Here is a 26,706-nt window from a genome sequence, read left to right as displayed (position 1 = left end):
TGCAAAGAGGTTATGCAAGCAGTGTGAAGTCTTACATATGGATTTTTAACAGTTATGCTTGGAAGAGTTTGTTTCCATTATCCTTTATGTACCAGCAATAATTATTAGCTGCGCTGTTGTTTCTGTTTGTCTATTCAAAAATGTTTGCAGTAAAGAAGAAAGCAACAAAATATCACTTTCCCCGATAATGCTGTTGAATTTCTCAGCGTTTTATGAAAAACATATTGTTGAATTTTAATATGCCTTTTGCCTTGTCTCCAGTGGGAGGAGTCATCCCTCTCGTACCAGACTGGCCCTGCCTATAACGGAAGGTAGTTGGGGTCCTTACTTTGTTCTTTTTCAGCCTTTCTAATCAGCTTGTGATTATTATAAATTTTTAATTTTAACTTTTGGTACTTGGTTGTGTTTTGTTTCACTTTGCTTTCTTTTTTCTCTTGTTTTTTTTTATGTAAACCACTTTGAAGGCCCTCATTTGGCCCAGAAGGGGTTAGAAAATGTTTAAGCCAGGCATAGGCAAACTCTGGCCCTCCAGATGTTTTGGAACTACAATTCCCATCATCCCTAGCTAACAGGACCAGTGGTCAGGGATGATGGGAATTGTAGTCTCAAAACATCTGGAGGGTCGGAGTTTGCCTGTGCCTGGTTTAAGCAATACTCCCTGTCCATAAATGACTAGCACTGGGAGGGATTTTGGGGTGGCAGCCACAGGCAGGTGTGTACTGTTGAGCCAACAAATGTGAGCAGAAGCATTTCAGCTTTAGTTTTCTCTGCAACATGTTTGTGCACAGCGCTTCTCAGGTAGTGCAAGCTTGCTTGTACGGTGCTATCCAAGCATGGTGCCGTAAGCTTACGGGGATTGCCCTCCCGCTTTTCCTGCCTTTTCCATCTAGCAGGTTTCTGTACAATATTGAGCATCATGCCTGTTTCATTTACGTCAAAGTAAATCCAGGGTAATTCTGTCAAAGTGTATTCATTTAGGCCTGTCTAAAGCTTGCTTAAGGGATAACAAGGCTCAATAAGTCAGCTTCCTATTGCACAGCAACATTTTGAAAAGCAAACTTGCCAAAATGTGGATTCTGTTCCCAGGAAAGGAATAGATGGGTTTCCACCCCATGGTTTCTTTTACATACAGTGCATCCGAGGACAGATTTTTTCAGGGGAAGAAACATTAATGCTGAACGCACTTTGAGAATTGTTTTTAGATTTGGATCGCTTCTAATCTGTCATTATAACCACAGTGTAGTGCCATTTTTCCTCAGCATCTGTTCTCATTTATCTTAAACTGGCAAAGCCCTGTTTTCCTTTCTAAGAGCAACAGTAGCTTGTTATCAGGTGCAATTGAGAATGAAGCTTTATGTACTGTAAACATATTTGTCACCCTCTCAGTTGGATGATCATTGCCTGAAGGTGCTGTATGTAATTTTCACAAATAATAGTTTGTGGTTTTAGGCAGACTTATATCAATATTTTGGCTGCCCTGAGTAGCTTCCTTTTGGAGGGGTGGTGCTTGGGTTTTTTTAGAAAGCCATCAATAAATCATCCCAGGAGCTGAGATGTGTTTGAGATAGATGGAACTATATGAAATAAAACAGAATGACTGTATAGAAACGACTGTTACATATCTGTTCCAGTACCAATCTTCTTAGAAGCTCATCAAAGACCTTAGTTTGTGCAATCAACATATGTCATCATCTTTCCATCATTAAGTACCTGGATAAAGATGCATTGGTGGTTGGCTGACAGACATTGTAGGAAAGAAAGAGGGGGAGGCACGTTGATATTCAGGAAAGTAAGGACGAAAGCACATTTTTTTCCCTATCAGAATGCATTCAATTGTATTTCTAAACAGTGCATTTCAAAAATGCCTCTTCACTTCAGGCATTGATCTGAAAACAATCATAGACACACATCATGCATTACATTAATTATTCTTCAACTCTGAGAATAATTAGACCATAGAACACAGATTCTCAAACAGAAGCTTCTTAGGATAATTACTTCACATTTCAACGGTAAACATACATTCTTCATGTCAGGAATGGGATAAAGAGACTTGTTTTGCTTCTGCCATTTAAAAGCTGACTATTAAAGCAAAAAGACTTCTTAAACTGCAAATCACAAATATTTTTTACCTTTCGAGCTCTTGTTTAGATTGCCCATCCATATCTTGATATTACTCACATCCCTATTCCAGAGCTTCTTGAGACAAAATGGAAATCTTTCTGAACTCCACATACTTTTAAAGACAGAAAAAGTGAAGAACCAAATTGACTATACTAATCCATTGACAACTACTAGTTGAAATGACTCACTTATTCCATAGAAGAAACGTTCTTCGGACTATAGGTAGAGAAATCTCATGTTGAAATATTCCCACTTGGAAGAGAGAATGTTTTTTATAAATAGAAAACTAGTACACCGAGAAAAGAGTTCACCAAAAACAAGCAAGATGCACAACAAAACACATTTTTAGTTTTTTGAGAGGAGCGTTTCAATATGTGCTCCCCCCCCCCAACAAATAACCTGTAACCAGTGTTAGAAACTCAGATACACAATTTAATTCCCAAATGGCACCTTAAACCTAGGTTGCAAATGTCTAGGCACCTTTTTTCTTCATTATCATCATCATCATCATCATCATTTCTATACCGCTTTATATTTTAAAGAAAACATCTCAAAGCAGTTTGCAAACACATTAAAACATCAAATAAAACAATCCAGAATAAAACAAATTCAAGCTTCAAGGATAACATTTCTGATCCTTCTCTAAGTGACATTTTGCTTTCCCTCTTTTTATCTACTTACTAAATTTTTATAGCTGCCCCATAGCAGAAATACTCTAGGATGCTGGGCGGTGTAGTGGTTAGACTGTCGGCCTGGGATCTGGGAGATCAGGATTCAAATCCCCACTCAGTCGTGAAACCTTGGGCCAATCACAGTCTCTTAACCTACCTCACAGGAATGTTGTAGGGATTAACTGAGAGGAGGGATGAACCATGTACTCCTGGGAGGAAAATGTGGGCTATAAGTGCAATGAATAAGCTCTTCTGCTTACCTGGTTAAGGAAGTTGGAGGGGCCAGCCAAATGGAGATGTCAGTTGCCAGAGATCTCCACAGGGTCATAATTAAACCTGCGCCAGTTGCAAAATGTAACAGTAAACGGACCCCTGACCATTAGGTCCAGTCGTGGCCGACTCTGGGGTTGTGGTGCTCAACTAGCTTTATTGGCTGAGGGAGCCGGCTTACAGCTTCCGGGTCATGTGGCCAGCATGATCAAGCCGCTTCTGGCGAAACCAGAGCAGCACACGGAAACACCGTTTACCTTCCCGCCGGAGCGGTACCTATTTATCTACTTGCACTTTGACGTGCTTTCGAATTGCTAGGTTGGCAGGAGCAGGGACTGAGCAACAGGCGCTCACCCCGTCGCAGGGATTCGAACCGCCGACCTTCTGATCGGCAAGCCCTAACCTCAGTGGTTTAGACCACAGCGCCACCCGCGTCCCTTCCGCCTGGTAACAGTACCATCTAGCAAAACCTGCAACTGTCATTCTCCTGTTCTTGATTCAAACTTTAATACTTGGTCCTAAGTACAATAAATGGGGAAAGTCTGTTTTAAAACAAACATACATTTGGAGTTCACATTCGGAACATAATTTCCTCCCCTACGTGTCCTTGATATTTCAGCCTTCTCATTATTTGAATGTCTTAGCAAATGAAGGAAGGGAATGTTGTTGTTTTTTAATCCTCTCCTCTCATTCCCCACAACACATGCTTCGTGTGTCTCTCTCTCTCCCCCCCCCCACACACACACTAGAAGTTAGATAACATTTCTTCCTACTGCCAAAAACCTGCATCTATTCTCCACACATTTTTTTACCCTAAGCTTTTCACAATGCTTGCTTAGGTTTTCTCGCACCAGAACGCTGAAGATTAGCAACTGTAATCTGTGCTGTTTTCATACTTGCGGTTGCAATAACATTCCACTTAATGCGGCTCAAGTAATAAATATTTTCTTTATCAAAAGACTTTTCCATTTAAGCAATGTATTTGCTTGTATAGCAAGTGATAAACCTGAAGGTCGTTACTGTGGGGATTTACAATAACCTGCAGGGTTCCTCCTCCCCACTCCCCAATAATTCTTTTCTAAAATACAGTTAATGCAGATAAAATGTTGGTAACTAAGCTACGAAAACTAGTTTACTAATGAGGTATTTTAAGGCCAGTTTTAACACAGAAGTGTCTTGCTGCATAGGCTGAACTTCAAGAGAGTCTGGGTATAAAAATTAGTAGCGTTGATAGCACTTAGCTAATATAAACTTTTTTAAAAAATAGTTCCCTGCCCTTGAGAAGCTTCCAATGGGAGAGGTAATGGATAAAAGGAAGAAGGTAAGACTGATGAATGGAATATCAGCCAGCAAACATATTGGCATGTTTGGCTAACATAAGGCAACATAAGCTGCCTTATAGCAAGTCAGTATTATATAAACCAGTGTTTCTCAAACTTGGGTCTCCAGCTGTTTTTTGGACTACAACTCCCATCACCCCTAGCTAGTAGGACCAATGGTCAGGGACGATGGGAATTGTAGTCCAAAACCAGCTGGAGACCCAAGTTTGGAAAACACTGAGACTGGCAGAAGATCTCCAAGTCCTCTAATCAGAGTCTTTCCCACCTCTACCTGGTGATTCCCAAAGATTAAACCTGGGAAATTTTTCACCCAAAGCATGAGCTGTATCACTGAGCCACAGGCCTTCTCCAACTGAAAATGAGCTTAGTTCTGAAAGGGACTTGAAGGAAAAGAGAGGAGTATAGCTGTTCAAATGTTTTGAGGTGACCTGTATATAAGAGTCAGGGAAAGTGGGCAGTCATTTTTGGGTGTGGCAGGATTGGAAGAATAAAGCTTATAGCTGGAGGAAAAAAGCAACCCCATAAGAATAGCCAAACCAAATAAGCAGCAGAATATGGAGAATAAATAAATAAAGGAAAAGATACTGGGGGGATATACTTTCTCCTTGGGTGACCATATACTTCCGTTTCCACTTCTCTGAAGTGTTGACTACAAAATATTTCTTTCTTCAGAGAACAAATCAATGTTTTCTCTCCTCTACTTCACATACTTGGGGATTTTTTTTTACGTGTAATTGTAATCCGTGTCTCAACTTTTATTTTGGGTTCTCATTTTCAAGCTTTTCAAAACCTATTTTCTCCAACCCGTTTGATTGGCACCTTTCTAAGTAGCCCAGGTGTTATCTCACCGAAAGGGAAAGATCTGAAAATCAGTGGTCTATCATCCAGTCAGCTGTAGTTCCATCCTCTGCTTGTTGTAGCTGGACCCGGCTGAAATGGATTTTAAAATCTTTACCTTCACGGGTCTGATGGCTTTAGATAGAATATAAGTTCTCAGCTTCAGAGATCATCAGAAACAGTCAAGCTTCATAAGAGCTTATCTTGAGGGTGGTTCCTTTAGAAAAACAACAACATCCTTACGTTTACTGCTTAATATTTCAATTGGAATTATGTCTCCTGATTAGTTCTAAAGACAGGTGACAAAGGCCCTTGTTTTCAATAATTACACTTTTTTAAATAGTGTAGAAAATGACTGAATATCTGATTGTTCTATAAGTTGATGATGCATCTGGTCCAACTACCTCTGGAGAGCCGTATTTTTTGCTCTATAAGACTCACTTTTTCCCTCCTAAAAAGTAAGGGGAAATGTGTGTGCATCTTATGGAGCGAATGCAGGCTGCAGCTATCCCAGAAGCCAGAACAGCAAGAGGGATTGCTGCTTTCACTGCGCAGCGATCCCTCTTGCTGTTCTGGCTTCTGAGATTCAGAATTTTTTTTTCTTGTTTTCCTCCTCTAAAAACTAGGTGCGTCTTGTGGTCTGGTGCGTCTTATAGAGCGAAAAATACAGTATATGTTAATTTATTTATTTTTCTAAATCTGATGCCCTACACACACACACACACACACACACACACACACATTGTGCTGACTGCTCTTAAACTAAAACCATATGACAGTTCTGTGCAGTGTGTAGTTCATATGTAAGCTACTGCCGTGCACAGCCTTTGACTTTTCAGTGCTCTGCAGCACACCTCCTAACAATTTGCAGATCTGTGAGCTGAGTGCCTAGACAGGAGCGGCGGGTTGAGACAGATTGAACACATGAGTCAAGCCTAATTGTACTAGACTATCGGAGATTCAGAATTTGAAAGAAGAGCTCTAAAGCTAAGCAAACATTGCACGGGAACAAATTCTAATGACTAGTCCTGCAATATTTTAAGCTTTAGCATTCAGGAAATTAAAAAGTGTGGTAGTCAAAAGTTGCAGAAAGTGCTCCAGTAGGTATTCAGACCTGATGCGTCTGGCTTATGACACAATACACCTCTTGATTAATGACCCGCAACTGTTTGTCTGAGTGCACTGGGAATATTTTTTTATTTTTTTTTTTTTTTGTATAAGAGGGTGCAGAAGAGGCCTCAATTATATAAGGCCTCTAGGTGGCTGTTTCACAATGGTGTCCCAATTCTGTTGAATTACTAGGCAGAATATCTCTGTTGCAATTTCTATCATTCAAGGACATTGCTACCCCCAACACTCGAATTCTAGCAGAGCATCAGTTGGGATGTGAACCACTTCTTGTCTTCTGCAGAAGGGAACATTTGGGTTGCATGTTGCTAGGGGATGATGTATCTCCCATCTCCACCATGCTTAAAGCATATCATGTTAAGGAGACTCCGGCAGCATATAAAACCAGTTGTTTTATAGCTCGGGCTGTAAACATGCTCTCTACTCCCAGCTGGTCAGAGTGCCTTTTGTGCCTTTCTTGGCAGGTACTGGATGGTGCCAATCATGGTGAGAGAATAGACTGAGCAAACTGACAGCTGCCCTGTGGAGACCTAATTGACAGGTTCCTTCAGCCGCTGCTCTTAGCTTGCTTTTAGACATCAGAAAATGGCAGGAGCTTGAAGAGGCTTAGCCTGGAAGTTGCTACTGGCGCCTAACTCCTCCACGGCACACTCCTCCCAAAGGATGCTGCTATCTCTTGAGCCAGTGCCAGCCACTGCTGAAAGGGGGGGATTATGCAACTATCAGGAGTCTCTGAGTGTAGGGAAGCTGGCAGCGTTCTCCGCCTCGTTGGCCACGCTTCCAGCCGCTGACCTCTTCCATGGTGCCAGGGTTTGATAAATGTTGGTAATTATTACCCTATGAATAAATGGATTCAATAAATAATGACCTGGGTTAGATTCGAACCCATCGTGGAGCTTTAGATTTAGCCTAAAGCTCATCTTCTACAAATTAAAATGGGTACTTGAAGTGGCCAACTCTTAGTGAGCCAATGGCCTTTTATTTATTTATACGTTCGTAATTTATTTGCTCGGGATATCTCGGCTCAGATGTAGCATCTGGTTTTTCAGTGAGATTTTACTTTTTCAATTTTCCAGCTGAGTTGCCTGAAGGACAAGGAGGCCAAGTGTCTGCCCGTTTACATACAATGAATGAGCAACTCTGCCAGTTTTATTTTCCTGCCTTTTTAACTACATGGCCAGAAGTGCCAATGCCCCTTGCATTGCTGAAGGTCATTTCCTTAAGTTTTTGATTTCAAATGCAACAGTGGCTGATAGCCAATGTGAGTCAATCATACTCAGGGTAGGCCCGTTGAAATCAATAGGCCTAAGTAAATCTCACCATCTATCTGATTTAAGTACCGTAAGTACCTCTGGATCAAAGCCTACCTTCCAACCCAAACTGAGGTTTCGGAAAGAAAGCAGCTATCTTTTAAGAACTGGCCCTCCCATGGCCCTGCTCATTTCTGGAAGCAGATATTAGAGGAGCAAAATCCTTCTGAAACTTCCTCCCCAGGTACTTACAGCTTCAAACAAAACATTGGTTCTGCGAGTGTTTTATTAATGGTCTAAAACTTGTCTTCTGTTTCCTGCAAGAGGACCAAAGTTTCTAAAGTTTAACGGGTGCATTAGAAATCTTCAGTGCATCAGTGCAGCTTCTTACAGGTTTTCAGATGTCCCCACCACTTCCCCAAACTCTTTGCTTTCATTTTTTAAAATCTCAACTAAGCGTCTACAAAGCAAGCAAGCAAAATGTTGGGTAACACTTTAAGCCAAATTTGGCAGATGCAAAGGTTCTTAGTCACTGTTGCTAAACAAACAGAAGGAAGGAATGTGAGACATTTCCTGTATCTTCCCTGCTGAAGAAATTTGTTCCCTTCCAACAGGAACAGCTTGCAGTGAGAAGTACAGGAGCAAAGGGATTGGTGCCTTGTGTCTTTAATAGCTGAGTGGCTGGCATATATTAAGCAGGGTTAGCCTTTTCAAGTATGGAAATACAGTTGTGGGGAAAGCTTCACCTGCTGACTTCCTGCCGGCCTGTATTACTCGTGTATGGCATCTTATTTATTTTTAGTCCCTGCGCAGCCACTTGTAACATTCTGAATGCTGGGGGGAAATTGCTGAGGATGAAGTTTCAATCCAAGCTTCATTTGGATGAACTTTAACTGAAATAGTTTGGTTTGTAAAAGCATAAACTGGGACTAGTAAATTCCTTTTTGAACAGGATGAACTAGAACTAGTTCCTTTTCAAAATCAACTTTCCAAGCACCGCACCTGCCTAATGTCAGTAGTCAGGAAGTTCCAAGTACTTCCAAAATTCCTTCCTAAAAGTCCTGTTTTTTTGTGATTGATTTAGTGCCGCAACAGATTATCAGGTGGGTGTTGGGGGTAGCTCTCCATCCCTCTTTTAAAAACAAATAAAAGCCTGCAATGGTTAGTTGGTTGATTGATTTCAAAATGTTTTGAACTGACAAAAATGATCCCAATTATTAAAGTGGCAGGTTGTTGTTTTTTAAAAAAATTAAAACTAAAGTAGCGCAACTTCTTACAAACATCGCAGATGGCATTGCTTCCCATGTGGGAGAGAAGGAAGTACGTTGCCTGACGATGATGCATGCTGCCACAGCACATGTCTATCATCTAGAATGATTATTGTTTTTCATTAGAACTGTTGCATTTTTTTCTCATAGCAAAATCATGTGCATTTATTCATTTTGAATGGACACAATCAGCTAAGACTGCAGTCTGTGCATACCCCTGCCCAATCCAATACAGGGGCAATTCGGAGCCAACCCACTCCAGATGTGACCCCCAAAAAAAACCAAATCAGGGGCCTTGCACAGTCTATAATTGGGATTTAAAACCCTGATTAAACATGCAGTCAAAGGGGAGGGAAGAAGAGGGAGAAGCATGCATACTTCCTTGCGTGTGTCTCTTTCTTCCTCCCTCTTCTTGCTGCCTGACTATCCTCCCCTTTCAACAACTGCAGGTTCCCCTGGGTGTACCTGATGCAATCTAGGCCTGCCTCAACTCACTCTGGCTGATTGTGACTCTACAAATCACCCTGATTCGACTCAGAAGCTAGGATTTTGCTGGAGCCAGTTCATAGCTCTAATAAGTGTGTGTGTGTGTGTGTGTGTGTGTGTGTGCGCGCGCACACACACACACACACACACACATTTAACCTGGGAATAAATCCCATTGATATTAATATAATTAATTTCTGAGTAGACAAATGTAGGACTACACTCTAAGTGTAGGGAGACAGACCAATCTCCATTCATGAAACCTGGAGGTTCCTGTGTGCCTTTCCAAATACTTAAGAGGATGTTGCCTGCTTGTATTTATATATATATTTAAAAAATGAGTACCTTATGAATTTTGAGTTTCACACAGTTATCTTTTTTACTATTCCCTGTTGACCTGTCAAGGAGACTAAATAAAATAAATATAGAGAACAAGTAACCCTGTCAATTTCCTGATACAAACTGGGAAGATAAGTAAAGATGATCTGCCAAAATCACTTCATGTTTGGTGGGGAGACGGGGGCAGAATGTGGACAGCACTGTGATTAGAGCCAAAGATACACACAGAGGAATTAGCATTTGCTTTGTTATGAACAGCAGAATTTAGGTATTTTTTAAAGTTTGGGTAATCCTCAGTGCTACAAGAACTCTTCTGTTTCATGTTTGCCCATGGCAGAAGCCCCAAGCTGGTCGATATTTTGGGGTTAGCATGGTAGAGATGATTTATTTTGAACTTTGTTCATGATCCAAACAGGCTTTGAACACTTTAAAACCCTGCTTGTTTTAATCAAAGAGAGTTAAGCACATGCACAACTCTCTCCCGTTGAAATTTATGGGGCTTCTTTGGGCAACCTGCATATATTTTGGCTGCCTATCATTCCACCTTTCACTCCTTCAGCTCCCCAGGCAATGAAACATCTTGGGCTGGTCTACAACTCCCACACAGAAAAGTGGCAAGAGATATTCAGAAGTGAGAGCATAACTCGCTTCACCTTTCCATGCCACTCCCCCCACCCCCACCCAAGCTCTCGGCAGTCTTAAGTTCACTAAACTAATTTAGACATGCTTTCTCCGGTGTCATTATTCGTGGATGTTGTGTTCTTAACAGCTACAGACTCGTAAAAAGTTGCAGTACAAAACTCCTAAAGTCAAAAAGTGCACTTTAGTTAATATAAGGTGTTTACAGTGAGCGTGGTGCCCAGTGGATAATTTTCGTTTAGTTACTACAGATACTAACAAGGCTATTAAACAGAGAAAGAAAAGAGGCTAAATTCTAAAATGGTAGACCTTTTTTTTGGGGGGGGGGGAGCTAGAAATGGATACAGCTCCCATGATACATCAATTGTATGTCGACTGCTTAGAACAGATGTTAATTACAGTAGTAACAGTTGCTGTTCACGGATACGTTTTCAAACAATTATGTGAATGGCTTAGGATTCTGGCAAATTAGTTAAAATTATTTTATCATTATGTGCTTGTTTGCATTTGTAAAAGCTAGCAATTAAGAGTCTAAAAATGGCTAGTGAGTGAAAACACTTGCCGCTGCAGTGATTTTACTCTGTTCTTGTGGCACATTAGACAGATACTATCCATCTTGCAAACATTGGTTGGGAAACAGCATACTGTGTGCTATCTAAATGGCTTTAGTATGCATCAGTTAATCAGAGAATTAATGTAATTATTTTTATGCACCCTGTATCTGTCTCCTGGCGACATTCATTTTGTACTACCAGAATTGTTACATGGGTTTCCAGACATCTCATAGGTTTGCAGGCTTTACGATACTCACCTAATTTAACAAAGCACCATTAGTGTACTCGGATTCATTTAATGCTTTTGCTAGTCTAGTCCAACCAGTTACAGAAATCTAAAAGTAGGTAAGGGGAAAATAACTCTGAAAATGTGGAAGATACATAGAAATAATGACTAGTTAATGCATTTTCCTCTCTGAACAGCTCTGTGAACTTTTACAACCCATACACTGAATGTACTTAACCCTCTTTAAATCATAAAATTGATAACCCAAGTTTAAAGATGCATTGATTAGCTTTGTAAGACTTCCGCATTTCCATTGTTTCCTTGACAACAACGATATAGATGCTGCTATCACCATGGGAATGGTTCTTTTGAATGAAGCTGCTACCTCCAAAGGAGATGTTGGGAAAAGGAGAAGTAAGATGTTTAATGTGGTTGGCCGATTTATTGTTGCTGTTCAGAGATTCTGATTCACGCTTGATTACCGCATTCCACGTGGAAGCTCACAGATTCTCATTCATCTTTCATGAGCACTTGCAAATGTGTTTATTCATTTGTGAACATATTGGTGTGCTTTTGTGAATAGGCATTTTTCTTTCCTAATATTATTTAATGACACAGGCAGGTATCCAAAATAGCTGCTTGAGATATGTCTTTTCAACATCAGCTTGCTATATAGCATGAAAAATAGAAGTCTAAAACTTGGTTGCACCCCTTGAACTATCTGTGCAGTTCTTTGGATACTAGCCCTGTTTGTGTGTGTAAAAGTGATGATGTTACTAAATAGGAAAGATTGGGTAATAATAATAAAAAAGCATGTTTTCCAGATCGCTTTCTTCTGAGTTCCTGTTTAGGGCTGCAGTGAACATTCTTCTGTTGGGAATGTTCAGCTTGCAATAAATGGGAAGAGGCAAATTGGGAATTATTGTTATTATTATTATTTGTTCCTCGCCCATCTGACTGGATTGCCTTGCCTCAGGCACTCTGGGTGGCTGAGCAAAATTCCAAGATGCATTGTGGGGGGAAATGGCAATAGGGGCTGCCTCACAGCCATCCCAATTATGCCCATTGGAATGGTGTTCTGGATTAAGGCTATCTCATGACACCACATTGTTCCAAGGGGGCATTCTGGAGAAGAAATTGTGGTTGTCAGAAGGTGGCTACCAGGAGCAGCACTGCTGCTGTCGCTACTTGTAGTAGTTCCTAAACAAAGGTAAGAAAATGTTGCTCTCGCTACCAGCTAATCCTTCCCAGTTTGTGAATAATCTCCACTCCTCCCTACCCTTAAAAGAAACAAAAACAAGTCCCTATGCATGCACACACATTTAAGCAAGAGTCTTTCAGTCTTCAGTACTCATCAGTATATATGTAAAATATATATCTAACCAATGGGTGATACAAAACCCTAGTGAAGGTTCTGTATGCAAAAAGTGATGCTTAGAGCACTGAGCCTGTATCCTACATTTTCAATACCGTACAAAGTAAACTGATCTAGGTGGAAGAGAGCGTGTTATGAAGAAAAAGTTCTGTTGTATTTCATTGTCCCATGTCCTGCTTGTAGATGTATGACGTCATGTAAAGGACATGTGGGTGGGGCCAGAATTAGGTCCAGAAGCCCCCCCTCCCCGGATAAAGCCTCTTATGACCCTCCAGTCTGAATCAGCCCTCCATGCCTGCAGTTGACTTCTAACATCCCATTCATGCAGCTGCTAATTCAGTGAATGACATTCTTCTAGTTTGGCCCTCAAGTGCATTTGAATTGGCTGAGTCAGTCAGCTCCTTTCAAGAAAAATTACATGGCATGTGGATGCGGTGATTTTGCCAACCTGTGGCAATAGATAATTAAGATGTACTATTTTTTCGCCTGCCAAAGGGTCTGACGTACACACCTGAAACGACGTTCCCTGAAATACATAATTCAAGTTTATTGCTTTCTCTAGCAAGCTCTGGGTACCCTGAGACGTTTTGTAGGTTGCCACCTTTGGTTCCCTTTTTCTTTTTAAACAACAATTTTCTTGTCATTTGTGATAACGAGAAAAGATAATCTCTTGGAATTCTGTTTTTTGTAAAAGGGTTTCAATGTTATCTCAGATGATATAAGGATGATGCCTAGAGACATCCTAACTAACCTTGTATATTTCAATATATAAGTGATTGTACCTAATATTGAATATATCAGCTTTTTTTATTTCCCCCCAGTTATATGCCTGGTGGGATTGGGTCTCGTCGTTTTCTTCTTCAGTTTCCTGTTGTCGATATTCCGCTCCAAGTACCATGGTTACCCATACAGGTAAGTCACAAAAAAACCCTATCCACGCAGATCACCTTTTTTCAGCCATCAGCCTGCTCCCAGCTTTCTACTTTGACATTAATGAATCCATGAACAGGTAAATTGTACTGTCATCTCTAGGGTTTATTTGGATTATCACTGCATAAGAACATAAGAAGACCCTGCTGGATGAGGCCAATGGCCCATCTAGTCCAAAATCCTATTCTCATAGGGGCTGAACAACTGCCTGTGGGAAACCAGCAAGCAGGATTCAAACACAAGGGCACTTTTCCCTCCTGTGGTTTCCAGCAACTTCAAAACACACACTCACTGCATTTTGGTTTTGCAGGACAGTATTACAAGTCCCTGTAAACAGTAAATAAAAAGGGGGAGTAAAGTGCTTTCTTGCAATGTGACATGCACTCTGGTGTATGAAACAAGGAATTGCTTAATCTGCAAAGAGGGAGCTTGTGTAGTAGCTGATGCCAGCTTGTATGAGGCTAAACTGAAGAAAGCAGTTTCATCTTGTTAGTCATACCACATGAAGAAGTCTTCCTGCTTGAAGATGCAACTGAAAAGGGGATTTCCAGGTAAACGTTGTATTCAGGTACCAAGCCCTGGCTTACAACGTTGCAAGGACATAGGATTTATTTTAAATATATTTTTTCTGCAAACTACACATTTTTTAAAGCATTTTGATAAGCTGAGAACTGCATTGCAGTATTCAGAGAAGTGTAAAATCTGATGGTATTGCTACAGTTCAATCTAAATATTAGTCTGGGAGGTATGGACTATGTTTTGGAGTTTGCAAATTACTGATGCCTCAGGTATCATGGGCTCTGCTCACGAAGCCATAGGTTTTCCAGGTGTGTTCTGGCCCTATGGTCCTTAAAGTATGTGAACAGTGATCAGTTGATGAATTCCAAACTGTACACTCTGGGTAAAAATAATGCACCATACTTAGCTGAAAAGTGTAACTTTGCAACATCCTTTCCCGTATCTGGAAACCAGCTGTTTGCTTAGAATGCTGTCTCCATTCATAGAGGAAATTAGCTATAGCTTCTGAATAATAGAAAGCAGCATTGCACTATTACAGAAATGTTCTCCTGCAAGTTCCTGCAGAAATGTGCTCTCACCCAAGTTTTCCACAGCAGCAAACATGACCAGTATCAAAGAAAACGGAGCTGTCAGGTATTCCTTAGGAAATCAGAAAATTATAGTACAAAAAAGAGAGAAAATTATAGTACAACATAAAGAAATCCTATTGCTCCTTAGTTTAATGCCACCTGAGGTATGGAGCATAGCACAGCTGAAAAAATAACAGGTTGGCTGTTTAAAAGTTTGCAAATACCACCAAATTCCATTAAGATTCTGTGCCTGCTACAACTGATGTTGGTGGCAAAATATAAATGCAGTGTGAAAACTGTAGACAATTGCCATACTGTAAGTTCAGAGGACTTGAGTATGCATGTGGCATTCTGATGAATTCAAGTTGCAGACCAGTGCTGCTGTGTTAGGGCCAACATTCTCATCCCATTCATACTGATTTAGGGCCTTTTCAGGACAAAGCGAACTGTTGTGTAGGTTTAAGATGATTTACTATCTTAAAGCAAGTACAGGGGGCTCTGAATTTGATCAGAGCAGTAGTTTGGGGGTAAGCTAGTGTTTAATCTTCACAATTTTCCTGATCTAAATTGCACCTTGAAGCTTCTATTAGCCCTGTAGGGTCTCTGTAGTTCTACTTTTCTCCTTTGGGGCAAATAGCAGCTTGGGGAGAAATGGTGTAGTGAGAAGGGGTACTGGGCAAAAGAGTTAGCCACAACTTTCTCTTCCAAGCCACTGATTTCAAATCCCATGATTGTTTTTAAAGTATTTTGGAAGATATGATGGATTTCTTCCATCACATGGTGATTTGACTCTCAGTCGATCAAAGCAACAACACATGTCCATGGGATCCAAAGATCTTCCATCAAGGAAAAGGTTGTTCTGAGGAGAGCATATTTTCCTAGTGTTCATTGCATAATAGATTCTTGTTTGGGGGAAAATGTGATTTCTCATGCAGATTAAAGATGATAATCACAGATTGAGTGTTGAAACAAGACTGAATGCATTTATCTGTGAGCACATGTGAAAGATTGGAAATAGACTGATCTGTCCATCCCTAACAAAGCCTAACTCACAGCTGGGGGCCAGAGAAGGTTTCAAGCCCTCGTACTACTAGGCAGTCAGAGGTGGTGGCAGAAAAACACTTACGTTTTCAATCTGCTTAAGTATTTGCAGTGGCGTAGCATGGGTTGTCAGCACCCGGGGCAAGGCAAGTAATTTGCGCCCCCTAACCCGTGGATTTTAGTAGGGGCAGAGAGCTGTGAGTGCCAGCGCCCCCCCCCAGATGTTGCGCCCGGTGCGGCCGGCCCCCCCCTGCACCCCCCACGCTACGCCACTGAGTATTTGAATAGTATTTGAAAAGGGATGCTACAAAAGGTTCCAGGAGAAAGAAGAGGACCACACACCATGAGTGGAAAAACAAGTATGGGAAAAAACAGGGCATCAAACACAGCTCCTGTCATCACTCTCTTAATCAAACATTAACCACCTCTGTTTCCTTAAAACTATGGAATCCATGAGCTTCTGTTCCCTGGTGATATGGTACAAATGCATTTCAAGTCTTGGATCTAGAAAGATGAGGGAACTACATAAAAGACAATGCAAAATATTTATATCTCCTTCCTGTCTCTTACTAGCTCTTCCTTGAATGAATATTTTCAGCTTGTATCTCTTTTTATTAAAAAAAACAATCAATAAGCAGCATGAAATATTACTTATCTGCGTTTTCAGAAGAGCTCTTCATGTGTGTCAGAGTTCTGTACTAAAAGTATTGGAAAAACTCGGCAGGGTGGAAACATAATTTCTGCAACATCTTGATATGTTCTTTGGAGAGGACTCTGAGAAATGGTTCTGATACAGTGGACCACTTGACTATGGCATGTAAGAGTGTGAGAGTGGTTGAACCGTGCATTCAGACACTTTTTACAGCCAAACCAGAAGCTGAAACCACGTTAAAAACATATTCAGAATATAATAATCGCACAAAAGGGTTTATTCCCATCATAGCCTCCCCAGCCAAGATGACCACCAAAGAGAGGCAAACAGACAGTCATTGTTGTTGTTGTTGTCATTGTTGTTTAGTCATTTAGTCGTGTCCGACTCTTTGTGACCCCCTGCACCAGAGCATGCCAGGCACTCCTGTCTTCCACTGCCTCCCACAGTTTGGTCAAACTCATGCTGGTAGCTTCGAGAACACTGTCCAACCATCTCGTCCTCTGTCGTCCCCTTCTCCTTGTGCCCTCCATCTTTCCCAACATCAGGGTCTTTTCCAGGGAGTCTTCTCTTCTCATGAGAAGAGAAGTCATTAGTGCTACCCAAATGCCTGGGAAAACAAAAATGCTGAAAGAGTGACAAAGTTGGCACCAGGTGAGCCTACTTGGGAGAAGCATTCAATTCTCTGTAAAAAGTGGTACAAAGAGCAGGGTGTCAGATCATACTCTCAGGATCCAAGCAGATTCATATGGGAAAGCGGTGAGCAGTGGAGAAGCTCCTGTAGGGGTCTTAATTTGGCCCATGTAAGGAGTGAGGCAGGTAAAGATGTGACTGCAAAGGTACCATCAGGAGCTTTGCAATGTACTCTCAGCCATTCCTTGGCAAGCAGGGTTTGTATTCAGTACCTTTTATATTTAGTGCCAAATGCTAGCATTGCTACTGGTTCCACTCAGAAGATCCCAGTCAGATCTCCCAAGTGGCATGATCCATGTTGAAAGCAGGGTTGGAGTTTGTGCTGATCGGCAGTGAGTTCCATCCTTTGGGATCCAGAGATGATGATGATGATGATGATGATGATGATGATGATGATGATGATGATAAATAATGTATTATTTATACCCCGCCCATCTGGCTGGGTTTCCCCAGCCACTTTGGGCGGCTTCCAACAAAACACTAAAATACAATAACCTATTAAACTTTAAAAGCTTCCCTAAACAGGGCTGCCTTCAGATGTCTTCTAAAAGTTTGGCAGTTATTTTTCTCTTTGACATCTGGTGGGAGGGCGTTCCACAAGGTGGGTGTCACTACCGAGAAGGCCCTCTGCCTGGTTCCCTGTAACTTGGCTTCTTGCAGCGAGGGAACCGCCAGAAGGCCCTCGGTGCTGGACCTCAGTGTCCGGGCAGAACGATGGAGGTGGAGACACTCCTTCTGACTGGTGCTGACTCTAAGCACTAATTTGATTTGCTGGAATCTTCCTTCACACCGCAGCTGGTACACACACCACACTACAAAGAAAAAGTGGGCCCTCTGACATCATGGGGATATTAGGTGATTGGCAAGCAGCCCCCTAGAGGTGGGCTGTGTGTTCAGGATCCAACCCACCAAGTTGAAAAAGTTTTCAGTACAGGGCTCCTGAAGCATATGAGGTTTTAAAGGTCAAAAACAGCACTTTGAATTGGATCCAGGAACACTAAGCTATGGCCCTCCTTTTAAAGCAAGTCTTTCTGCCATTGCTGATCTTCTAATGGAGAAATGAGGTTAAAAAACTTCTAGTTTGCACAACTTTCTGGCTCACAGGAGATATCCTAAACTCACATCTTTGATCATTCCTTTTCTCAGTTCACAACTGACTTTTGACCTGTGCCCCTGAAAATTTGTTGCATTTTTTAGACTTCTTACTGTGGCAGGCACCGAACTTAAAACAAAGAAGCAGCCTCAGAATTGTTCTTTATCTGTTTTCTTACCTTCCCTTCTTTCCTAATCAGTTGGGTCCATTGAGAGGAAGGGGGAGAGAAATCCCCACTAATATTTTGAGGCTCATTTTGAACTTAATTCATATACTTTTATTTTTACAAGTAATTTGAATGGCACATTCAACAGTTAGTCTTCAGGTGTGCTGTCTGGAGAATCTCTGGTGGCTAGCAACACAACAGCCTTTACAGCTAAATTTACTAGCTCCTGAGTCAATATTTTATAACTTTTCTGGCCTAGTTACCTGCTTCAGTTCTGTGTCAAAGTCATCTAATATCACACCCTTCTGCGTGGGGACTTTTTACCCAACTCTCTGGGGGTATTATAGTCCCTGAGCAAAGCATTGCTGGATTCATTAGGCTCTTCATGAAATCAATTTTGTCTCCTGCAGTAATCATGAGTGGCTGTGCTACAGTCTTGCCCCTCTGCCTGCTTCCTTTAGGTTAAATCTCCTCCGGGCATGCATGTAACTTGCATTACTTTTAATGAAAAATAAATGTCTTGTGCACCAAACACAACAGACAGAACTGAAACACCCTGTGTTAAAAAGTATCTTGGGGGTTTTAACCATCTCCTTTTGATGTCATTAGCTACTCAAGCATAACTTAAGTTGCATCTATTATTTACTGTTATTATTCCTTTATTCCATATTTTCTTACTCCACTAGCTGTTGGCTTGCAGTAGGCTAACCTTTGTTCACCAACCACATCACTAGGCTTCCATATCATTTAGGATGGGGAACCTGTGGCCCTCCAGCTATTGTTGCACTCCAGTTCCCCTCAGTTCCCCTTCCTTCCTTCCCTCCCTCTCCTCTTTTTGTGAAGATTGCCTGCTCTCGGACCCCACAGCTGGTTCTCCCTTGGTCTCCTCACTGGCCCAAGTGGGACTAATTTAGCCAGCTAGCCCTGGTGATCATCTAATGTTTATTGGATAGATTTCCCCCCTAAATTGATTTTTGATTTTTGATTTTATTGTTATTTACATTTTATACCGTATTTTTCCTTTTTTTCTTTTTTCTTTTTTTTTTGTAGCATCAATTAAGTGTTTTAAATTTGTTGTTAGCCGCCCTGAGCCCTGAACCGGAAAGGGCGGGGTATATATATATAAAATATTATTATTATTTATTATCAGTCCCAGCCAGCATGTCCATTGCTTAGGAATTATTGGAGTTGGAGTCCAACAGCATCTGTAGGGACACAGATATGTCAACTAATTCCTCCTATTCCAAGCCTGACTACAAAACTGGACTACTAGACAGGATTTTTAAAATTATTATTTCCCACATACTTCTTCTGTACCCAAATTGTATTCCTTCATCTTTCAAAGGAAGAGAGAAGGTGGCCTGATAACCCAAGGAATGAGAAGTTTACAGGTGAGGGCAATCACCAAGGAATCCCTTCCAGTGTGAAGTGGTTGGAACTTGTTCTGCGAACTGCCCTGAGAACTCTGGGCGTAGGGCGGTATATAAATTCAATTAAAAAAATAGATCTGCTGCCACATTGTTCTACTAATAGTAGATACCCTGTTAAGGTTCATCCCCACCTAAGGATTGCCCCTTTGGGGAGCTTAGGGCACCACTGGCATGAAGAGGTGGCACTTTATCATCTCACGTGGCTTGAGGCTGCCAGGTTGGCCTTGGTACTAAGATAAAGTGGGTTACAAGGATGCTTCTCTACATGCTTTGGGGGGTTTTAGACTTGATGCACATGAATGGGGAAATGGACTTCAAGCTGTGTGAGACCCACAGCAGTTAACCTTTTAAGGCTTAAAAAATGCACAGCGAAGCATGCTTGACAGATGAAGCCCCATATGATGACCATGTTGCCTGCGGTCAAGAGAAAGCTCAGCCACTGGTGGTTTGCTCATCTGCCTCATCCTGCCAACTAGTAAGAATAGCATTAACATGCATCAGCTACAGATGAGTGGTGAAATGGTTCTAAATGTGGGCTCAGAGTGTCACAATGTGCTGTTAGTTACTCAGCTCCAACAAGAGTTGACCTTCTATATTATTAGCCAGGATGGGATCAGTCCTAAATTGCAATGTCTAACTGTGGAAATGAGGTGACAAGAACTCCATAAAAGACATGCACCAGATGATGCCTAGCTCTCATTCTGATGGAAACATACTAAGGAAAACTGAATCTTTCTATTTGCATGTGTTTAAAATAATTGATTGTAAAGAGAAATTGAAGGCTGCATTCTGAAAGATGTAGACCCCAAAACAAAGTCCACCCTAAGACCACAGATATTTAAACACATTATGTGTTGCATAACACCATACGGCCATATTAATCTTTCCTGAAGCAGGTGATGGTTGGTCCTGCATCAATAAAGGGAACAAAAAGCCACTTGTCTTAGGCCGCATATCTCCATGAAGTGATATGCTTTGAACATGAAATCAAATAAAAATAAATCAAGAGTGAAAGATTGTGGGGGAGGTTGTCTATCATCCCCAGCCCCTGCTTTTTATACATGGCCGTATACATAAAAATTGCAGGAGGATCCTTTACTATGTCTATGATGGTTTCTCTTGCTTTTGATCATCTAAAGAAAAATGGGCTAGAAATGGCGGTGTGAGAAAGTTGAGTCTGCAAATGAGGCTGGCTTTCTTACTTTTTTCCTTTTTAAGTGTTATGTAAGATAACTTCTCAAACTCAGTGATGCAAAACGAATACCAAAATAAAGATAACATGTAAGTAAAATGTATTATAATACATTATATAGATATGCCCCATGTGTTCTCTTCAATAAAATTTTTTCACCCTATCAAAAAATAGAGAGAGAAGTTTAAATGCTCATTGGGGCTTCTGTAATCTGAATTATATAGTCATAGTTTTGAACAGTAATTTTCAAAATTTAAGGCCACTCTGAGCAAGAGCAAGTCTTGAAAGGCACTGAGCATCTTGTTCATCATTTCACTCAGACCTTATTCATTTGTTTTGGTCTCTGTTTCTTGGGTGTTGTCCCTCTGTTATGCTGCCTCTTTTCCCAGACATATTTTGTGTTCCCACAAATGTCCTCAGTTGTTAACACTGCCTCACATCTAAAGCTCTATCAGAGTTGGGCAAAATACAGAACTGAGGCAATCCTGATTGGGCAATTGTGAAAATACAGTTTACTTCCTCTACCTATCAGACACTGCTTCCATGCATTTAGATCAAGGATAGATCAACCTATGGCCTTCTGGGAGTTGTTTGGATTTGAATTCCCATCTTCCCTGACCATTGGTCATACTGGCTGGAGCTGATGGGAGTTGACAGTCCAACAACATTTGTAGGACCACAGGTTCATTGTCCCCAATTTTTGTCACACATTGAGAAGGGAGCAGGACCAACCATCCCCTGAGAGCATGTGCCCCAGCTCTCCCCTGACATCTGCATATTCGGAACAATATTTCCTAATGGGACTCTGCAACCAGCAGTAGGCTCTGTGAGCAACATTTTCCTTTACTAAAAATAAGGATGCAGTGAGAATTCTGAGACGCAAATCCAACCCTCAAATATTCTCAGGAATCTCTATATTTGAAGAGCTTCAGTCATACTAAATATGGTTGCTTACACAAGATTTTGTACCTGCCTGAGAGCTTGAGGCTACAGGAGAATTAGATAGTGTCATTTCAAAGCTGAGAGCAGACAAGTACAGTACCTTGGACAGTTCTAAGGGAGCCCTGCTGGCTAAAAGCAGTCTCCTACTAAGTTAGCTCCAGAAGTGTCAACAGGAAATGTATTTTACCATCTGCTTGCTAATTTGTATTGAGATTAAGGCGGGGGGGGGGGAGCTACCTGTTCAGTAACATAAGCAGAATCACTTAAACAGTAAGATCCTAGAATTTCAGTGGTCTTCTGGGTAGAATACTTAATAAAGAATCAGGTTCTCTCTGGACTCCTTGTACCAATTACAGTATAAAAGGATGTGGTTCACATAGTCTGTTTCTCAAATTCCACAGTAACAAAGACATCCCTGAATCTTACTTAAGTAGTAAGTAAAAAGAAAAAAAAGAAAGCAAGACATTGTGCTCTCCTAGTTTTGTAAATAGCTAATGTCTGCAACTGTGGAGCTCTGGAAATTCTATAATTTGGAATATTATTTAAGAATAGTGGACAGCATGACTGCAGTTCTCAGATGGTATAAATATAGGCCTGTTAGCCTCTGGATAACAGAAAGTTAAATCTCCTTTATGTTATAATACCCAAAACCTTAGTGGAGAAGCCCAGCATAACTATCTCCTTTTTCATGACCAGCATTCCCTGGCTGAGGCCAATAAGTGCTATAACTAGAAGGGCAGAGGGGAAATGCAAGTGCAGACATTATTTCAGGGCATTTATTCAAGCTTTACATTCATATGCCCACTTCGTGATATAAAGTTGCATTCCCCACACAGAATCATATGTACAAAACCTTCCTTTAAAAAGATAGATTGAACCCTTCCCAGTTGAGGATTGAAAGCAGTAATCCATATGTAAACTGACCCCCCCCCAAAAAAAAACCAACACCTGTGGCTTTAAAACTTTGAATAGCTGAAGGAATAAAACGGTGACCCTGGGGTGGGAGGGTTTCTTGGCTGAAGTTAGCAAAATCAGTCACTCTTGTTGCTCAGACCAAGAATATGGTCCCTTGAGGGAACTAGAGTCAGCTGTAAGCTGTGGTTGGTGTCGCCTCCCTGGAGGAACTGCCTGGGAGGCCAAAGGCTGTTTTGCATTTATGGTTGGGGAGATAGCAGTACTGCAGTACTTCAGCTAGGAGGGCCCTGAATAAACTACTAGCAGTTCTTCCTACAAGGAAGAAGCCAGAAGCTTATCTTCATCAGAATTGTCCACCACACACTGCATCGTCCTCGGTTCATGACAGTAATAGAATACTCAAAATATTCGTTTCCTTATAAAAAAGAAGGAAGTTCTTCACCATTGTGGTGGTAGAGGAAGGCATCAAATCACATGAAGAAGTCAGCAACAGAAAACAAAGAGTTTAATAAACACCTTTGCTCTTTAAATTGGACCCCTCCTCTCCGCTTTCTGAGTAAGAATGTGGATTTTCCACTGCCATATGTAATCAGATCTTCAGTCCATATAATCAATTTGTGCAAGCTAAAACGGATGTTGGACTTACTGGTAATTTCCCTGGGGGGGGGGAACCCAGCTTTTCTGAAATTGCATTCTCAGTTTTAGGGTGCCAAAAATGGGGCACAGTACTTTGAAACTGACTAATCAAATATTTAAGATTTGTTCGTTGCATGTATCCTTTGACTGCATCACTCTTGTTAGAATATTTGAGAATACCACAAACAGATTGCGGTATACGTTGACAGACCTTTGCTGTTTATAGACACAGAATTATATTTGGGGGAGGGGAGGAGAATGACATGATTATTGCTACTGGACTGATCAGAGATTGTGATGTGTGAACTTGATACCAGTTTATCCAGGTGCATGCGCAAGGAGGTTAGGCTGCTTAGGAAGGCAGAGGAATAACTAGACTGCCCATAAATAATCAGTAGAAATATGTAATCATTGCTGGACCAAAGTCGACGGTTGTGGCCAGATTCTTCTCAATGGAAAGGTGTGGGAGACTCATTGTTAAAGCCATAAAAACCAACTTTCATCTCCCTGCATGCAGCTGAGTACTGGGCCCAAAGGTGGAGGAAAGTGCCAGGTCAACCACAGATGAATAGAAAAGAGGAGCAAATATCTTGTGCTGCATTAGAAATGTGAAAAATTCATACCCAGAAACTCACTTCAGATTTGTAATGTTTATATAATGACACCATAGCTCAAGCATGAACTATTAAATGATTACTCGGAAAATATCACGTCACACAACAAACCCAAAGCAAATGGCACACGCTCTTGAGATGCGAAACCCATGTGTACGCATTGGATCACACTAGGATTAAGAGCTAGACCCTTTGCATACATTGCATGCCAGCCAATCTAGATTTGCCACCCTGGAAGCTGCAGCCAATCCTGACATTTTGGCAAGCGTGCTATTTATAAGCAGTTAACTTGGAAATCGGACTGCAGCACCACTGCTTCACTGATGCTTCTTAATGTCTCTCCCTCTATTTCACTCTGGATTTGAGGCGAAGGTGGGAAATCTTCTTTGGTTGTGGAATGGAGCCGGTGGATTAGTTTTTCTGACTTCCATTTTTGAATTCCCAATGCTACAATTGTTATGCATGTGTCATTTGCTCTTCCTGCAGGTATCCATTACTGCCATTTATTTACACACACACACACACACACACACACACACACACACACACACACACACCTTGGAGGTAGCAGTCCATGCCCATTAGTACTTGTGCTCATTAAATCACTCCTTTTTTGGTTAATGGAAAACACAGCCATTAAATTTAACTGCCCGATCACATCAGCATTCCATTTAGTTAAAGCATTTGATAGATTAGCTGGAGGTTCTGTTTTACTGAAGTCTGTTTAAAGTGCTGCACAATGCCCACCTGTTAACTTCAGTTAAACAGAGCCTGCAGCTAATTTTCCCTATGCACAATCACATGATCGTATAAAGGGAAAGAAATTGCTTGGAAATTTTTATCTTTTATTCATCCCTCCCACATGCCTTGGGGCTGCCATTTCTTTTTACAAGTTTACAGATATGCAAATTGCATGGCATGGTCTTGTAAGTGTATCTCACTGGGGATGAATAGCCAGCTTTCCAGAGCCACTTTCTGATCTCTTCAGGGTGAAATTATGAAACTTGTCTGGCCTTTCCTGGCATTAATATTACACTGCTCTCCAGGGACCTCTTTTTCCCCATATGCATGTCTCAGCAGGGGATTTTCAAGGACAGAGAAGGAGCTTAAATGGAACTGCTGCACTTTACTTTTTGAAGGCGGAGAGGGAGAGAGAGACAGTTTTAAGATCTACAGTCAAGTCTATGTGGAAGGAAATATGCACAAATGTAGATAACATTTATAGATGCTCTCAGAGTGGATCTGGGTGCAACACTGTCAAGGCCTAACAATATTTTACCCTCAATAAAGGAATCAATCTGTGATTGGATGGATACGAATGGTGGGAGATTCAGAATAGACAAAAGGAAGCACTTCACACAAAGCATGGTTAAACAATGGGTTGTATCCAGTTGTGACTTTCTGCCAGTGGAAGTGCACCTGATTTTCACTAATTCCCAACCTCATGCAGCCACCCTGTGCCTCCCAAGAGCTCTGAAGGATTGGAGGACCTCCTGGAAGGGTGGGATAGGGCACATAAGGCTACAATGGATACAGGGGAGTGGTGAAAATCTGGTGCCTCACCCTATATAATAAATGTTTTTGCTAGCAAAAGCTACCATAAGATGCAACCCTATGGAATTTGCTCCCTCAGTGATAGCTGCTTTAAAGGGGGTTTAGACATATTCATGGAGGATAAGCTACCAGTCAACTATTATGTATTACCTCTAGTGTTGGGATCTGGGAATTGAGGTGCTAAGGAACAGGAACATGAGAGGGTACTGTTGCAATTGTATCTTGTTTGCGAGCTTCCATAGGAATCTGGTTGACTACTCTGTGAAGAGAATGCTAGACCAGATATGACTGTGGTCTCATCAAGGCTCTTTTTTGGATTTGTGTGCCATTATGTATAATACACAAGCATACACACCCCAAAAAAGGGTGATAAATCTCATTTCCAAGAGCAAGAAGCCAAGCTACATGTGCACTCCCCTCCCCCCTTGAATTTAATCATATTTTTTTGTTCTTTACAGCTTCTTAATTAAATGAATTCAAGTGGGATTCACGTAAGGCTAACGTTTGCTACGAAGATAAGCAGTTTCTGATAGTATCTGCTTACCAACATTACATTTCTTCAAGAGTCTTTGCTTGGTTCATCTGCTTCCTGTGATAAAATTGCAGCATTTGTGTGCAGAAGACAATTTTGTTTTTGTACCTTATTACCAAAATGCTTCATCTGATTTATAATGCATAGCAAACATTGAATATCTAAGTGGAAGATGTGATAAACAGAAATGAGTGGGATATGCTTGGTGGTCCCCAATTTAAATAAAGTTAACTTTAGTTGGAAAAGTCTTTTTGATGTTGTTGAATTGCAGCTGTATTGACTTCTGATGAAAAAAAAGTCAACCCATTTTAGAGTATGAAACTGTACTCTTGTGGCAGAAAGCAATGCAAGATTTATTAGTACCAACCCAGGTTTGCATAATAAAGAAAATGAAAGCTGAATAAGTGCTGAAGACTGCAGAGTGATTTGTTAGCATGCATTCCATGTCAAAACGATACTGATTTCAGCTGGTATTCTTCAAGACCCAAGAGGGCTGCATTTTGGGGAAATTGCAAAAAGAGGAAAAGTTTCATTTCTGAGCATTAAGAATCATAAAAATAGAAGATCATCAGATAGCCAAACATTCTGGAGCATTACTGGTTGCTGTTTCTTCAGGAGACGGAAGAGCCATACCAGCAACTCCTTGCTCATGGATCCTGGGGTGTGTCAGTGCAAATTTGCTCCTGTACATCTGCAGGAAACTCCTTTGGGTTACACAATTCCT

At 41.1% G+C, this 26,706-nt stretch overlaps 1 protein-coding gene across 1 annotated transcript in view; it reads left to right on the top strand.

The window, feature by feature from the left end:
• The window catches only part of TUSC3 (tumor suppressor candidate 3), a 127,654-nt gene extending 101,268 nt beyond the window's left edge, over positions 1–26,386 (top strand). The window contains exons 8-10 of the mRNA XM_081209048.1: positions 11,472–11,546; positions 13,329–13,419; positions 25,909–26,386. Of these exons, the coding sequence (XP_081065174.1) occupies positions 11,472–11,546; positions 13,329–13,419; positions 25,909–25,924 (182 nt within the window). The 3' untranslated portion in view covers positions 25,925–26,386. The remainder of the gene's footprint in view (positions 1–11,471; positions 11,547–13,328; positions 13,420–25,908) is intronic.
• Positions 26,387–26,706: the final 320 nt, after the last annotated feature.

This window comes from Podarcis bocagei (assembly GCF_964188305.1).
Source record: "Podarcis bocagei genome assembly, chromosome: 9".
Classification (NCBI taxonomy): Eukaryota; Metazoa; Chordata; class Lepidosauria; order Squamata; family Lacertidae; genus Podarcis; species Podarcis bocagei.
This window is presented reverse-complemented; position numbering and strand designations above follow the sequence as displayed.